The following is a 15,583-nucleotide window of genomic DNA, read 5'->3' on the forward strand; positions in this document are numbered from 1 at the left end:
AAATAGGAAAGAATATACCTTCTTCTCTGCAGCCCATGGAACCTTCTCGAAAATTAACCACATACTCGGTAACAAAGCAAACTTCCACAGTTACAAAAAAATATTAGTAACCACCTATGTCTTATCAGATCACCATGGATTAAAGTTAGAATTCAACAACAATGCTACCCCCAGAAAGCCTACAAACTCATGGAAACTGAATAGTCAACCACTGAACCATACCTGGATTAAGAAAGAAATAAAAAAAGAAATTAAAGTTTTCCTTGAATTCAATGAAAATAAAGAAACAACATACTTAAACTTAACTCTTAAAAAGTAGAACTACTATATTATCTACCAATTTCCCTTCTCGTTATACTCGAAACAATGGAAAGTTGGGTCTCTAATAAATATTGATATTCTTATGTACATAACACTCTTAGTCATAACCAGTAAATGTAGAAGCAACTGAAGTATCTACCCACAGACTAATGCATGAGCCAGATGTGGCACACACATACAACTGAATGTTACTGAGTCAGAAAGACATTCTGCAAGGCAAATAAACTAGTCACAAAAGGTGAAACCGTCTAGATTTCCATTTGTATGAGACACTCGGGAAAACAGCAGAATGGTGGTTTCCAGGAACTAGGGAGGGTCAGTGGGGATAGGAGGAGAAAGGCTACAGGAGAGGAGCTCTGGGGAGGAAGGCTGGAGAGAACAGTGTGAACAGCAAAATGGTTAGGAACATAAAGCTTATGCTATGCATCTCTTACTACAATACATAAATTGTGACGATAATGGACGAGGAAGACACCATCCTGAGTGAAATATGCCAGAAGAACCTACAACACTCAAACTCCAAGACACAGAGTGGAACAGTGGTTCATCAGGGCTGGGAGGGAGAATGGAGAGATGTTTCAATGATGCAGTTTCACTTTCTGATGGTGTAAAGGTCCTGGAGAGACCAAGAGCTGACAGCTGTGTCACAGCATGAACAGAAGAGTCTAACACCACAGAAGCAAAGGGGCGGGGAGATGGCTCAGTGGCTAAGAGCACGTGTATCTACGGAAGAGGACCTGCATTCCTTCCTCAGCATCCACATGGCAGCTCACAAGCATCTGGATCCCAGTTCCATGGATTTGACACCTTTTTCGGCCTCCAAGGGCACTGCACACATGTGGTACACACACATATGGGCAAACATTCATACACATAAATAAAATCTTTCCCAAATGCTACAGTGCTAAGTTTTAGATTATGTAAGTTTTACCACAAAAAAAAAAAAAGTTTTACAAAGAATCCAGCACTATTGGGAACAATCAATTTCATTACATAAAAAGATCTCCAAAACAGTAACAATGCAGTAAAACTTTAAAACTGGTCAGGCTTTGTTTTGTTTTCCAAAACAGTGTTTCTCTGTATAGTCCTGGCTGTCCTGGAACTCACTATATAGACCAGGCTGACCTCAAACTCATAGATCTGCCTGCCTCTGCCCACCAATAACTGGAATTAAAGGAATGTGCCACCACACCTGGCTAAATTGGTCATACTTTTTAAATATATAGATACAATAAAGTATTCTTGAGAAGAAAAATATTCATGAACAAAAACTTGAAATCAAATGTTTTCCAGGAATCTAAATAGACACTGTAATCCCTGTCCCTTGCAGTATTCTAAGTTCTAAATATATTTAATTTTAATCATCTATTTTGCCAAGGACAGTGTTGGGTACTAACCAGGGAAGTCTACCCCTGAGCTATACTCCCAGCCTTCTAAATATATTCTACTTTAAAAATTTCTGTAAGATACAGATATATACTTATTTTTATTCTTCATAAAGAAATTGCACAAATTAATAAAATAACCTATATTGTTTGGACTACAGACCCTCAGACAATGAATTTTCTGTGACCCCTTGCCTGCCGGAGTAAACAACTTCTTTTCCTATGCTTGCAGCTGCTCTGAGCACACCCTCATGGGTTCCAGATGGCAGGGGAGTTGTTTCTGGTGGACTTGCAGCTGAGAAATCCCAGGAGCTAGGGTGTGGCCATTAGACAAGGAGAGTCCTACATAAGCTGCCCTGGAACATGATAAAAAGGGGCATTCTTGTTTCAATGATGACCCCCCCACCCCTCCCCCTCTCTCTCTGTCAATCTCCAGCCCCTTGCCTGACTCATGAACCTTTGTGTGGTAGACAGGCGGTACTGTACAGGTAGACTGTACACTTTATGTTCAAATGCATGCAGAAAATATGAGGTTATTTCAATTAAGTTTTAAATTATTTCAAACATAAGGTTTACAAAATTATTACATTTTCATTTATTGTGTGTGGTGGGGGCGGTGTATGTGCCACATTGAGCCCATGGTGGTCAGAAGACAAGTGAAAAGAGTGGGTTCTCTCCACTGTGTGGGTCCCCAGGGTTGAACTCAGGGTAGCAAGCACCTTTATCCACTCAGCCATCTTACTAACACCCAAAATAAACTTTAAGAGGGAACAAAATAACTATGCTTTAGAGCCCCTAATTTTAAAACAACATTCAATTTAACTGCATGGAGCTTCTGATACAGTGATAAAGGGAAAGAAGGGCAACTCTGTGTTTGCTTCTGTATCTAACACACACTCAGGGTGAGGACTGTCTTAGCACTGTCTTAAATTCATCTGCCCCCAAGATAAAACGTGAACTTAATAATAAAGCTGTTGATAATACACAGGTGATCTTGGTGATCTCAATGGTGAAACTAAGAACAAACGTGTAAATAAATCTGCTGTCAGGGTCCAGCCTCGATGAGTTCATATGTCCAGTGTAGGGGCATGTGGGTTAGAACAATTAGATAGGACACACAGAGATACAAAAGAAATACAAAGACATAGGATAGTACCAGGAGGGCAACTCGGTGAATACTGAATACTGAATCTGCCCACATTTATTTTCCATGCACATATATACCCCAATCCAAAAAGGGGGGAAGAAGGCAAAAGACTGCTTTAACATGACACAAAGGATAACCAGAACAGTTACTTGCTTCAATACTGAGACATCAGGCACTATTGCCCGAGTTTAGCATTCTGACGTTTTGGGCAGGATGTGCAGCAAATACACCTTAGATCAAGTACCTGTAGAAAGTCACTCCCTGGGTCAAACCTCCTGTTTTAAAATGAAGGGACAGGAATAGGCTTGAATTCTCTGACCTTTGGTCAGGGTGGAGCGGCTCCACCTCTGTGGGCCATCTTAATGTCCAAACACCAAGTAACGACACACTAGGTCAGCATACCTTGTTTGTAGCCATACTTGTTGTCAACAACTTTGAAAGGATAAAAAAAAGCTCCAACTCTGACCTTTAGTCAAGGTGGAACAGGACTCACATCTCTGAGCCCAATGTGTGGCTAAGACAGATGGCACATGGATGTCGGGCACCAACAGACACCCCTCAAAGTAGAATGCATGACAGATGGCACCCAGACATGTGGCCAGTGGAACAGAAGGGCGTGTGATGGGCACCACAGGTGAATAAGACCCTACAGGTGTAAAAGCCAAAAGTGAGTGCTCGAAAAGATACAGATAGTTAATATGGAAAGATAGTGTAAAGGATTTGTAAACAAGACATTTATAGAAAAGGTACAAGGAAAGAACAGACAACTGTCTATACATTTTCTTGGGTATATTTTGATAGCCAGAGGAGCTGGGGTGGAGCAGAAACAAATGCAGAAATTTTTAGAGTTTGTAGACAGTGTAAATATTCTGTTCCCTCCCCCCTGCTGGCAGCTTAGCCACCACCACCACCAGACTGCTCAGGGACTCAGAGAGGTCAAGCTGACCTGTGGATGCTGTGGCCTCGGAGACACTGCCACTGCCATTGCTGAGCAGGGAGAGTGAAGGGAGCATGGGGTGCACGGCCTGACATGGCCAATGCCGTCAAAACTGTGGTTGCCCACGTGCACACACTATAGCCATCTGAGTCTGGCCCGCGAGGTGCCACCCAGACTGGAAAGGCAGAAGACAGAAAAGTTTGGAGGGCTTAGCCTCCAACAGCTGACACCCACAGCCAGTTGCCAGGAAATGGCTAGAGGCAGCATGGCCTGCAAATCCAACAATCCTATAGGGGTAGATGGCCAAGGAGCAGAGAGCTCAGCAGAGCCCCGCCCTGCTCCCAGCTTCAGTTGCAAGCTAAGATCCCTGGTTCCCAGCCTAACAGCCAAGCTGAGAAGTAGCTTCAGGCAGCCAAGTGTCTGTTGAAATACAAATGCTCTTCAAGCCAGGTGTCTGTAAAAATCTGTCAGCTAGTGAGACTTGCAGTTTGTATTAAAAAGATAGTTTACAAACTTTAATGAAATGTCCATGGCTATAGTCCTAATTATTGTTGTTCACAGGGGATCTTAGGCCCCTCAGTGGGAATAAAACACAACTCTAAAAGATAAACAAGGGGAGATGTACTCTTGGTCTATGTTGGAAAGGACCTGGTCCTATATTAATATGGGGTCCAGGCATGTTTGTGCTTTTTTTCCACAGGAAAACAGAAGAGTCCCAGCCCGATGACATCATAGCCACTGGTAACCCCCAGAAGAGTTGGAGTGAGAACCTAAGAGTTGGAGTGAGAACCTATGTTCCTGAATTCCTTATACCATCATGCTGCAGAAAGGAAGGAAGACCGTGGTGATGAATGGTGATCCCTAGTTTCTTGGGGGACCTACTGCACAATTTCTAGACCTCAGTATGTCCTGTGTACTTAAGATCATGCTCAGCTTCCTTAGCGATCAGGGAAATGCAAATCAAGACAACTTTAAGATACCATCTTACACCTGTCAGAATGGCTAAAATAAAAAACACCAATGATAGCCTTTGCTGGAGAGGATGTGGAGACAGGGGTACACTCATCCATTGCTGGTGGGAATGCAAACTTGTGCAACCACTTTGGAAAGCAGTGTGGTGGTTTCTCAGGAATTCGGGATCAACCTACCCCTGGACCCAGCAATACCACTTGGGAATAGACCCAAGAGAGGTATATACAACAAAAGTATATGCTCAACTATGTTCATAGCAGCATTGTTTGTAATAGCGAGAACCTGGAAACAACCTAGGTGCCCTTCAATGGAAGAATGGATGAAGAAAGTATGGAATATATACATATTAGAGTACTACTCAGCAGTAAAAAACAATGACTTCTTGAATTTTGCATGCAAATGGATGGAAATAGAAAACACTATCCTGAGTGAGGTAAGCCAGACCCAAAAAGAGGAACACAGAATGTACTCACTCATATTTGGTTTCTAGCCATAAATAAAGGACATCTAGCCATAAATAAAGCATTGTTTTTGAGTGGAGTCCAGGTCTAATATTTCTTTCTTTATACCTGTAAGGAGCTTTCTATCTTGTAAAAGTGCAATATTTGGTTCATTCATAGCTATATATGTATACAAACAGAAGTAAAAATTGACAAATCTTTAATTTACATGAAGCCAAAGACAAACATATATCATTTTGCTCCTTTGACTGCTTAGAAATTGGGATAATACTTAAATCATCAATAGGATAAGGCCCTAAAAGACAAATCCCAACAACGAAATCAAAGATAGTTGTATGGTTATCAATAATAAAACTGATATCGGTAAGATTGTTCTCTTCTGGTTATAAAGACAGTAGTTACTATGAGCACTCTGGCAAGCAAATAAACAATGTATTTAAATGTAAAAATAAATATGCATTAACTAACAGCAAAACCTTTTTTCTTGTTATGGAGTGGACTTACATCTTCTGCCCAGATTTTGTTCTTAAGTCTCAGAAAGAACCAAATGCACAGAGAGACCACCTGCACTCAACTGCCTGCACCTGAGGAACAGAACGTTCCCACCTTTCTCATTTGAGTCAGCATTGCGTACTGTGAGTAAGAACCCCAGTTACCACATCCAGGCCATAGTTGGCATTTTGCTTTTGTGTGTTTTGGAGCTGCTTTTCATTGTCAGCCCAAATTTTCTATTTAGATTATGCTCAGAAACAGAACCCTAGGTTTTTTGCTAGCCTCATAATGGCTCCCTCAACCAAAATATCTCTTTCCTTGTTCTCATCTCTGTCCTTCCTCCATCTCAACTACCCGTTCCCTCAAGTTCTCTTCCCACTCCCTTTATCCCCTTCCTCTTTCCCTTCCACCCTCCTTTCTCCTCTCACCCCCATGCTCCCAATTTTGTAAGGCGATCTTGTCTATTTCCCCTTTCCAGGTGGATCTATGTATGTTTCTCTTAGGGTTCACCTTGTTACTTAGCTTCTCTAGGATCATGAACTATAGGCTCAATATCCTTTGCTTTACAGCTAGTATCCACTTATGAGTGAGTACATACCATGTTCATCTTTCTGGATCTGGGTTACCTTACTCAGGATGGATTTTTCTAGTTTCATCCATTTGCATGCAGACTTCAAAACCTGGCACTAGAGAAATTCCCAGGAATCCACAAGGATGACCCCAGCTAAGACCCTATGCAAAAGATGAGAGGGTGCTTGAACTGGCCTTGCAACTGATGGAAACAGAGGCAGAGAGCAGCAGCGGGGCACTGGGCTGAGCTCCCAAAATCCAGATGAAGAGTGGGAAGAGTGAGAATATGAGCAAAGAGGTCAAGACCATGATGGAAACACCCACTGAAACAGTCTACCTGAGCTAATGGGAGCTCACCAACTCCAGCTGGAAACAGAAGGAACCAGCCTAGGTCCAAACTAGTCCCTCTGAATGTGGGTGATAGTTGTATGGCTGAGGCAGACTGCTGGGCCACTGGCAGTGGCACCAGGACTTATCCCTACTGTTTCTTCTGGCTTTTAGGGAACCTGTTCTCTTTAGATGGATACCCTGCTCAGTCTAGTTAATAGTAGGGTGGGCCTTGGAACTTCCCCAAAGCAATGTGCCTTACCTTCTCTGAGGAGTGGATGAGAGGGGAAGGAATAGGTAGAGGGAATGGAAGGAGGGGAGGGAGAAGGAACTGGGATTGGTATGTGAAAAAAATAAGGTAGGTCATTGTACATTTAAAAAAAAAAAAGAAAGAGAACCCTAGACTATATCTCTCAGTGTGCAACCACAGACGCCTAGAGTTTTAGGCACACAGCATGTAACACAACTGTGCCCCATGTTTTCATGGCTTTCTTACCATCCTCCATGGACGCTTCACTGCTGTACCCGTCATACTCCGCAGACAACGGGCTGTATTTCTGCCTTGTTTCCCAGGCGTAGTTCTTTTGTCTAGAATCCACCAATGGCCACCTGGAAGTGTGTGTTCTGGATAAGGCCTCGTGATATTTACCCAATGCTTCATCTTCACTTTCAGAGGATGAACCAGGGTCATCTCTGTCCATGTAGGAATTATCTATTGGATAACAGTGAGAGGAAATTATAATTTTAATAAATTTATGGCAAATTTATTTAAGACATATATGCATATATACACACAAAACAAACACAAATGCAAATATGTATGTTTGTGTGAGTACACACAGGGTGAAACTAAGTAGAACAATCCTTAAAATTACTGAAATTCTTGGTAATCTCTTAAACTGAATTTAAAGTATATTGCAACATTCATGTGTATGTATGTTATGACACAAAATTTCAGTTTTAGAAAATATATTTTTCATGTAAGAATTCCAGATGTTAGACTTTTATGTGTTTATAAGAAATACCACATTGTATATTCTAATTATATAAATAATCTCAGTCACAGAGGTTTGTAACATTTTTAGGTATGAAGGAAATTATAGTTGTCACGTTGCACAATTTTGTAAAAGGTCTGCTATATACAAATGAAATTATGAGTGCTGTCATTGCTTATAGACTAGAGTAAAACAATCAATGTCATACGACACATTTCTGGTTTTCATTTGGCCTATATTTTCAGAACTAGTCACGCTTCGTGCCAAGAAGGAACAGAGAAATGGCAGACACTAGTATTACAACTGATACAAGTTTGTGAAGTATGCTGATAACAAAAGAAAACAAAACATATAACCAACAGCCTATCAATGGGCCGTGGTTAGGCAAATAATAGCACAACCATCCAACATACATACTAGGATTGCGCAGCCCTCAACATGAGTCAGTAGGCTTATGGTTCACAAGGAAAGAATAGAAGGTGCAATTATATTTTTATTTAATAGACATTATACATACTTCAACCTGCAATCTATAAACATATATATATGGATATACACAAAACTTATAACACTACCAGTGAAAAGTTAAATTACTAGGAAAATTTTACTTAATCATACCTAAATTTTAAGAGTTATAATGTTTATATTCCCTAAGAAACAGCAGAACAGTTAAGAGTTCATTTCTCATGACGTCTGAATAGAATCACTAAGCTTTTCCAATCCACCAGCCACACTTACAGTGTATAGCTGGTGGTTAATCTAGAACAATGAAGACATTCCAACTTCACTATCATCAAGAATCTGACTAAACAGTGCTACAATAACCAGACCAAGCACTTCTGACACCCAGCTCAGAGTGTGAATGTCTTGTGAAATACCAGAGTAAGACCTAAAGGCAGAGGAATGCTGTGAGCCCCTTTGCAGTCAAACTTCCTCTATCACAGAATGCCCTACTTGAAACATCAGAGAAATCTTCTCATGCCTGAGTCTCCCTGTGAGAGCCTGCAACACTGTTCCAGGAACACAGCAATGCAGCTACATGAAGGCTAACCTACAGGCCAAAACACCTGCAATCTGTCCATAGGACTATTTGTTCAGGACTCATCTTTGGGATATTTGAGAGCCTTTGGTTTCTTGAGATGCCAGAGTGCTCCTCAATTAAAAACAAAGCAAAACAAACAAAAAGATTTGCAGTGCTACTGTAATTGTATTTATTTGTGGGAGCCATCCTATTGTCACTTTCTAAACAATTCATTACTTTTATTTCTTCATAAGTAATGATGCTGCCAGAACGAAACAAGGCACCAACGCCCAGTGAATCACAGCTGCGAGGAAAATGGACTCTACAGAGAACACAACTTCACAAACATTTCTTGGTAACTAGTCCAGCAGTCTAGGGTCAGTTTCTCTACAATGAACACATCTTAACAAACATTTCTTGGTAACTAGTCCAGCAGTCTAGGGTCAGTTTCTCCTATGCCATTAAAAACCTATTATTGTTTGTATTATTGTTTGATATACAACAGACCCTTCCTACAAATGAGGCACATAGCAGAATTGAAAAGTCTTCCATTAGTTTCATGATGTTTCAGGCTTTGATATCTTATGAGAATCTAAATTTATAGAAAAACTACAGGAACATATTCTATAAACAAAAGCCAGTATTTGGGGCCTTCCGATCAGATCAGAAGTACAGAGGTGACGAAGGAGTACTAGAAACAATTATCAGAAGGTGTGCGCTGCAAAGATGTTCTCAAAACTGCCACAAATATTATAGCTAAACATTGTAAATACTCATTCAGAATCTTAATTCTATATAAAGAACTCATGAATAATAATGTATTGCTCATGTACAGTCATTATGAACTAGAGCCATCTCATGAAAGATATACGGCAAAGCTAAATGAAAAAGACATATCTAGAAGCATGCTATTTAACAATATAGGAGCTATTGGTTTCAAGAAACATATAAAATATTTTACATAATATCCTCACTGGGGTAGCTTTGAAAATGTTATATAACTAACTAAAGACTTAGTTATAAAAGTAAAACAAAAATTTAAATATATGAATTTCGTACCAAATAAGATCTAATTAAAGTCTGCATAAATTTTCTAGTATTAAAATAAATTGTAGTTAAAATTAGGAAATGGGTGGGGTGGTTCACAGCTGTAATCTCAGTAAATGGGGGCTCAGGAAGGAGCACCTCAGGTTCAAGGCTACCCTGGGTTATAAAGTGAGTTTCAGGCCAACTGGAGCTGCACAGTGAAACTCTGCTCACAAGAATACAAAAAAGAAAAAGAAACATCAGGACTGCTGGAAATTGCTTAGATAGTGTAGGGATCATATACCTGGTGGTATAAAATAACATGAATTACCTGAAAATGACTGAAAAATATCTAAATGTCTCTAAAAATATCTGCAAGTAAGAAGATCAAAGAAAAAATTAAATTAGATATACAGACATGGAAAGGAAAGCTGAGAAATTTAAATGTTTTTCTAGTTTAAAAAAATCAAGAGAAAATTTAATCACTCAAACCAGCATTAGGAGACCTCACCTTTTTCTGGTAATATCTTAGAATATTTGCCAACTTTATTCTCTGCTGTTCCTCTCTTAGCAGAATTGGCTTCATTTTTCTTTGTTTTTATGTCTCCTTTCACTTTGTAGTACTTTGTTGGATTTATTTTTTCTTTGATTTTCGTGGGAAACTTGATTTTACAATTTGTTGATGGAGCTGAATGTGTGTATTCCTTCACAATGGATTTCTGTGTCCCGTGTCTGCTGTTTCTCACGTTATCTTCTGGAGAACATTTGTTTCCCGAATATTCATTCCCTTCGAATCCGCCATGTTTATCATGTTTTTTAGCTTTTTTTAAATGATCAGAACGCTCTGAATCCGTAAGATGTCTATTTTCAGCGAAGCTCCCCGACTGCCCGTGATCTCTGCTCACGGCCCCACGCTGCAGTCTGGCTTTGGAGTCATCCGTAGCCTCTTGCCCACTGGTGTCCAGCTTCCCTGTCACTTCGAGATAACTTACCTCCTCAAAACCACGCCGACCACTCCTGGAGCTTCCTCCTCCAGCTGTCTCTCCTTTGTCAGGACGTTCCAGTTTATGACAACTGGGTGCAGCCACCATTTTCTGCTTGGCAGCTGATATCCCATCATTCAAGAAGCCTTGCAGAGCAAAACCCCCTGAACCATCTCCAGTTGCTTTGTGTTCCGAAGGTGTCCACTGCCCATCACAAACATAAAATCCCTGTTCATGCATTTCTTGTTCTTGCTTTTGAGGAGCTGAGATGTCACAACAGGAGCTTTGCTTTGCTTCGTGCTCTCTGTCTGACTGTGTTTTCTGACCAGCACTGCTTTTGGAGCTATCCCACGATACTGCACTTCTGACTTTAGAAGACCCTGCAGCCTCTTCTGCTGTGCAGCTTTCCTCCTCTGGGTAAAAGCCATGCATCATACTTGCTACCTGCCCAGCGACTGAGTCACTTAATGCACAGCTGACTTCCCCAACCGCAGTGCTCAAATCTTCCACAGCACTACTGATTGTGTCTACCAGGGAGGACACTGAAGGCAGATTCTGCTGAAAACTTTTGAAAAATGCCATTTTCCAGTTGCTTGTTCCTAAAAGATGTGATAATGGAACTTTCTCTTCTCAATATATCAACTACTTTGGAATGTAAACTTAATATTTACATGAATGTTGCTATCATTAGAGTGATATAAGTTATTTTGCACTGTGTCTTTGAATCTGTTTGTAAATACAATGTGTACTGGAAGAAATACGTTGAAGTAAAGACTCCTCCGGAAAAAATAAAAATCAAATCACTTGGTTTAAGTGTAATGACATCTTTTCCCACTCCAAAGCTATCAAAACAGCAGCAAGACATAATTTTTTCCCTCAAATACTATTGGGTATTTAGTCTACACCTGAAAGAAGAAGTATAAAAAGGATTTTTATTATGTGCCTTCTTTAGGAAGAGTCAGTGTAATATGGGAATAACCCCATTAAAAGACTATCAATATTTCATCACTTTTTAAAGATTTATTTACTTATTATGCATACAGTATTCTGCCTGCATGTATGTCTGCACACCAGAAGAGGACACCAAATCTTATTATAGATGGTTGTAAGCCACCATGTGGTTGCTGGGAATTGAACTCAGGACCTCTGGAAGAGTAATCAGTGCTCTTAACCGCTGAGCCACCTCTCCAGCCCAGACTATCAATATTTCAAGTTAAGAACTGTACTTAGAGGAAAATATCTAAACAGTTTTGCAAAGAACCAGAGAGAAGAGGTGAGAGCATCTTCTGAATGGGACTTCCAAGAACTGTAATGGACACATTTAGCCTTATTTGATGTTCGGTACCTTTAAAAGGGAAAGCTCTTTTTACTTTAACAAGTAGAGAAAAACAATAGGATATCGATGAGACCTGAGCACACTACTTGTACAGTGACAGTAGGGGCCGTTTAACATTTTCACTCTCCCTTGCTTGCAAATGCAAACTGGGGCTTCCCAGAGGTGAGAGACAGACCTGATAGGGGGCGGCCACCAGAATCAAGTTGAGTCCTAATGGCCTGTATGACATGTATACAGCAATTTCACTCTTCTCTACAAATCTTCCTTTTGGGTTAAAAATTTCTTTAAAAAAACTTTAAAATGTTACTTATATTCACAAATAATAACCTTATTGCTAGTACTTTTTTTTTTTTATAATCCATAGAGGCTGAAAATGTACCTCACCAACAGAGTACAAGCATAACATATGTGAAGGCCTGGGTTCAATCCCCAGCAAAAACCTTTTAACTCAAAACAAAAAGAAAAGTAAGCTGGTAAAAGATAATTTTCTCAGTTTACTATCAAATACAGTACATATAAATAGATGTAACTTACACCAATAAAAGTTCTTTGGAATTTGAAGACAAAAGAAAATCCAGGAAAGCTGAACCAGAGATAGGGGCTTGGTGGAGAGGGAGGGAGGGAGGAAGACATAGAGAAAGGAGGGAGGGAAGTACAGTAGGAGGGAGAGACAGACAGACACGCACGCACAGAGACAGAGAAACATACAGACACACGCAGAGAGACAGAGAGAGAGAGAGAGAGAGAGAGGGAGGGAGGAAGACAGACAGATTTTTAAGCAGTTCATTCACACAAATGAGTGGCTTACAGGGCTGGAGTGGAATATGAGAAACACAAAACCAACTCAGAACCATATGAGGCACACAGTGTCAGGAGAAAAGCGGTCTCCAGCATTTGTGCACTCCACTCTCATTCTTCAGACTCTCCAGTTACCACCCTGGTTTATCGTTCTCAACTTCCTCCACTATCATTTTCATTAGTCATATTTGAAACAACAAATAAAAAGCTCTTGTAATAGTATTTGTAAAAGTGTCTCTAAAATGAGAACATACAGTACTACAGTCCTCAAGCTCCCTGGAATCCAGCAACACTATAGCACAGTCCTCCTCCGAGCAACAGCATCTTTCCTCGGCTGAGATTGAAGACTGTTAGACAAAGCCTACTGGCGGGCGACACTGGGAAAGCTCTCCTCAAGGTCATGTGCACAGTGGGCCACGGTTTTATTCTTAAAGCATTATCTACTCATAGGATAAACTCAAAATCACACCTTCTAAATGAAAAGTAAAAACATCATTTTGCAGTAACAGACAGCTACCTTTATACAGTAGCTTATCAATCTGTAGGCAAGAGACCTAAACATACAATTACCTAACAGATATTTCATCCTTACAAAGTGGAGGTTCAAATGCTACGTTTATCATGTACCAAGCCAACCCTCTCAGAGAACCTGTTAGAGCAAGGGACAGCACAGATAAGTGCTGATGTGATTACTTACACATTTTATCCTGTGAATTCTTCTGTGTGCTGTATCCTGGGTCAAGGTCTGGAAAACCTCCAACATTTTCAAAACAGAACTTCTTATTAATATAGAGAAAAAGGAGCAGCATCAAGACAATAAACACCCCAATCGCTGACAAAAATCCAACTGCCTCTGGAGAGACTAGAGAAAAGAAAGTCATAGCAGTCAGCATCTGTTTTCTCTAAGCTGCAAACAAGAAGGAAATTCCTACTATACACTAGATAGAGTGTCATCTAATTCCAATTACTTTTAAACAATCATAATTTAAAATACTTTGTAAGGAAACCCACAAATTTTAAAAATATTTTTTCAATATATTCAACAGCATTCACTCAAAAATTTTCAAAATGTTTCTAAATAAATATATTGAAAGAATTTTAAAAGAAAAACAGTCTAAAACATAGGTAGTTAACAAATTTTAAATCCATGAAGAAAACATAGGTAGTTAATAATTTTTTTCTTTTTTTTTGATTTTTTCCTTTCTTTATTTTTTTATTAGTTTTTTTTAATATAATTTTTTATTGAAAAAAAAATTTCCACCTCCTCCCCACCTCCCATTTCCCTCCCCATCTCCCTTTTCCCTCCCCCTCCTCCTTCTCCTCTCCCCCTCCCCCCACTCCTCTCCCCCTCCCTCTCCAGTCTGAGGGACAGTCAGGGTTCCCTGCCCTGTGGAAAGTCCAAAGTCCTCCCCGCTCCACCATGAAGAGTGTTATAAAAATTTTAGCACTGATTTAAAAAATACTTTTCATCTATAAAAATAATTAAATCATGAGAGCATATACTATTATTATCTCTCAAGACTTTGCTGGACCTTTCTTATTAAACACTGGATTCCCTAATCTGGCATTTATATTCCAGCCTCTCCTCCCAGCACACACTTCAATCAAATGGGTCTAGTCTGCTACCTCATGATGCACATACAATTTTGGTTTGGCTTGTCCTGTCCCTTATGCCTGGAATGCTCACTCATCTCTCAGAACATTCCACTGAACTGTCTGCCATACACCTTAGCTTGCACATAGCTCCTGTTTTCTACGCATATGATGGAGGCAGCAAGAACCCAGCATCATATAGACTATGACTGGAAAAGGACAGGATCTCCACTTAGGAACACCAAGATCCAGCACTGGCGGGTCAAATGTGCTTTTCTGGAAGCTATGGCTTCCAAGACCACATCTTATGAACTGACAGGACTTAGATCAGTTAAGCAGCATGAGACTTTTGTTATGATGAGCTGTCAGACTAAACAGAATTTAGTAGTATCAAGAGAATTTATGACAGCACCCAGGAGATTGAACTCCCACTTCAGCAACGTCACTGTCCTTTTATATCCCCATTGCCCGACACAGTACCACTCATCTGGAGTTAGACAAAAATCATGTTTTTGCAAGTCTAGTATCACAAGTATGAGAAGATGGATCTAAAATCTCAAATACCCCCTGTGAAGCATGACCTACTTGCCCTCCACTGCTTACGTAGGATCTACCATGCGCTCTCCCCCCACGATCTTTAAGCAGAGCTTGTTTGTTTAAAATGAGGTCACTAACAGATGAGTGACTGGTGCTTTATCTGTCAGCTTTTCATTATTCATGCAAGTCACACATACCATAAGTGGAACAGAGTATGACATTACAGTCTTCTCACAGCTGGGTCAGCAGTGTTGCAGACGGGACATTGGACAGGAGAGGTAGGGGAAGTGGAGGGTCTGGCAGCAGCAAGTCCATATAGTGTCTACCCTGTGACTAACTCAGACTTCACAAAGATCCAGTGACCATCCCCACCATAAACTCATCTGTGTATGTGCCACATGCCCAGCCAGAACCCAAGGCTGCTAGAAGCTGTGCTTTCTACTGTGCTCACACTGTCTCTCCTGTCTCTCAACTCCTCCTCAATCTTTCCCTTGCCCCCACCTTACTCCTATCTTCCTCCTTCCACTCTGTGAAATTCAACCTCGTGGGAAATTCAAGTCTAAACAAGAAAGCATAACGAAAAGCAGTGAGCTCTGTTGTAGAGACAGGAATATAAGCTACCGGGGTGGCCAGAAGAGCCCTTGAGTATAGGTGAAAGGACTAATAACTCTTTAAGTGGAAA

At 40.4% G+C, this 15,583-nt stretch overlaps 1 protein-coding gene across 3 annotated transcripts in view; it reads right to left on the reverse strand.

Moving 5' to 3' along the window:
* Syt14 (synaptotagmin 14) overlaps window positions 1-15,583 on the reverse strand; it is a 162,762-nt gene that overhangs the window by 92,149 nt on the left and 55,030 nt on the right. For 2 of the 3 annotated variants that reach the window (XM_050148240.1, XM_050148239.1), the window contains exons 3-4: window positions 13,469-13,633; window positions 7,109-7,324 (exon numbers count right to left, since the gene is read on the reverse strand). In XM_050148240.1, coding sequence (XP_050004197.1) covers window positions 7,109-7,324; window positions 13,469-13,633 — 381 coding nt within the window. Of the gene's footprint in view, window positions 1-7,108; window positions 7,325-10,165; window positions 11,220-13,468; window positions 13,634-15,583 lie in introns of those variants that run through there. The other variant, XM_050148238.1, reaches the window with a different exon arrangement.

Source organism: Alexandromys fortis, unplaced genomic scaffold, assembly GCF_014885135.2.
Source record: "Alexandromys fortis isolate MF-2015 unplaced genomic scaffold, M_Fortis_MF-2015_v1.1 scaffold_62, whole genome shotgun sequence".
Lineage (NCBI taxonomy): Eukaryota > Metazoa > Chordata > Mammalia > Rodentia > Cricetidae > Alexandromys > Alexandromys fortis.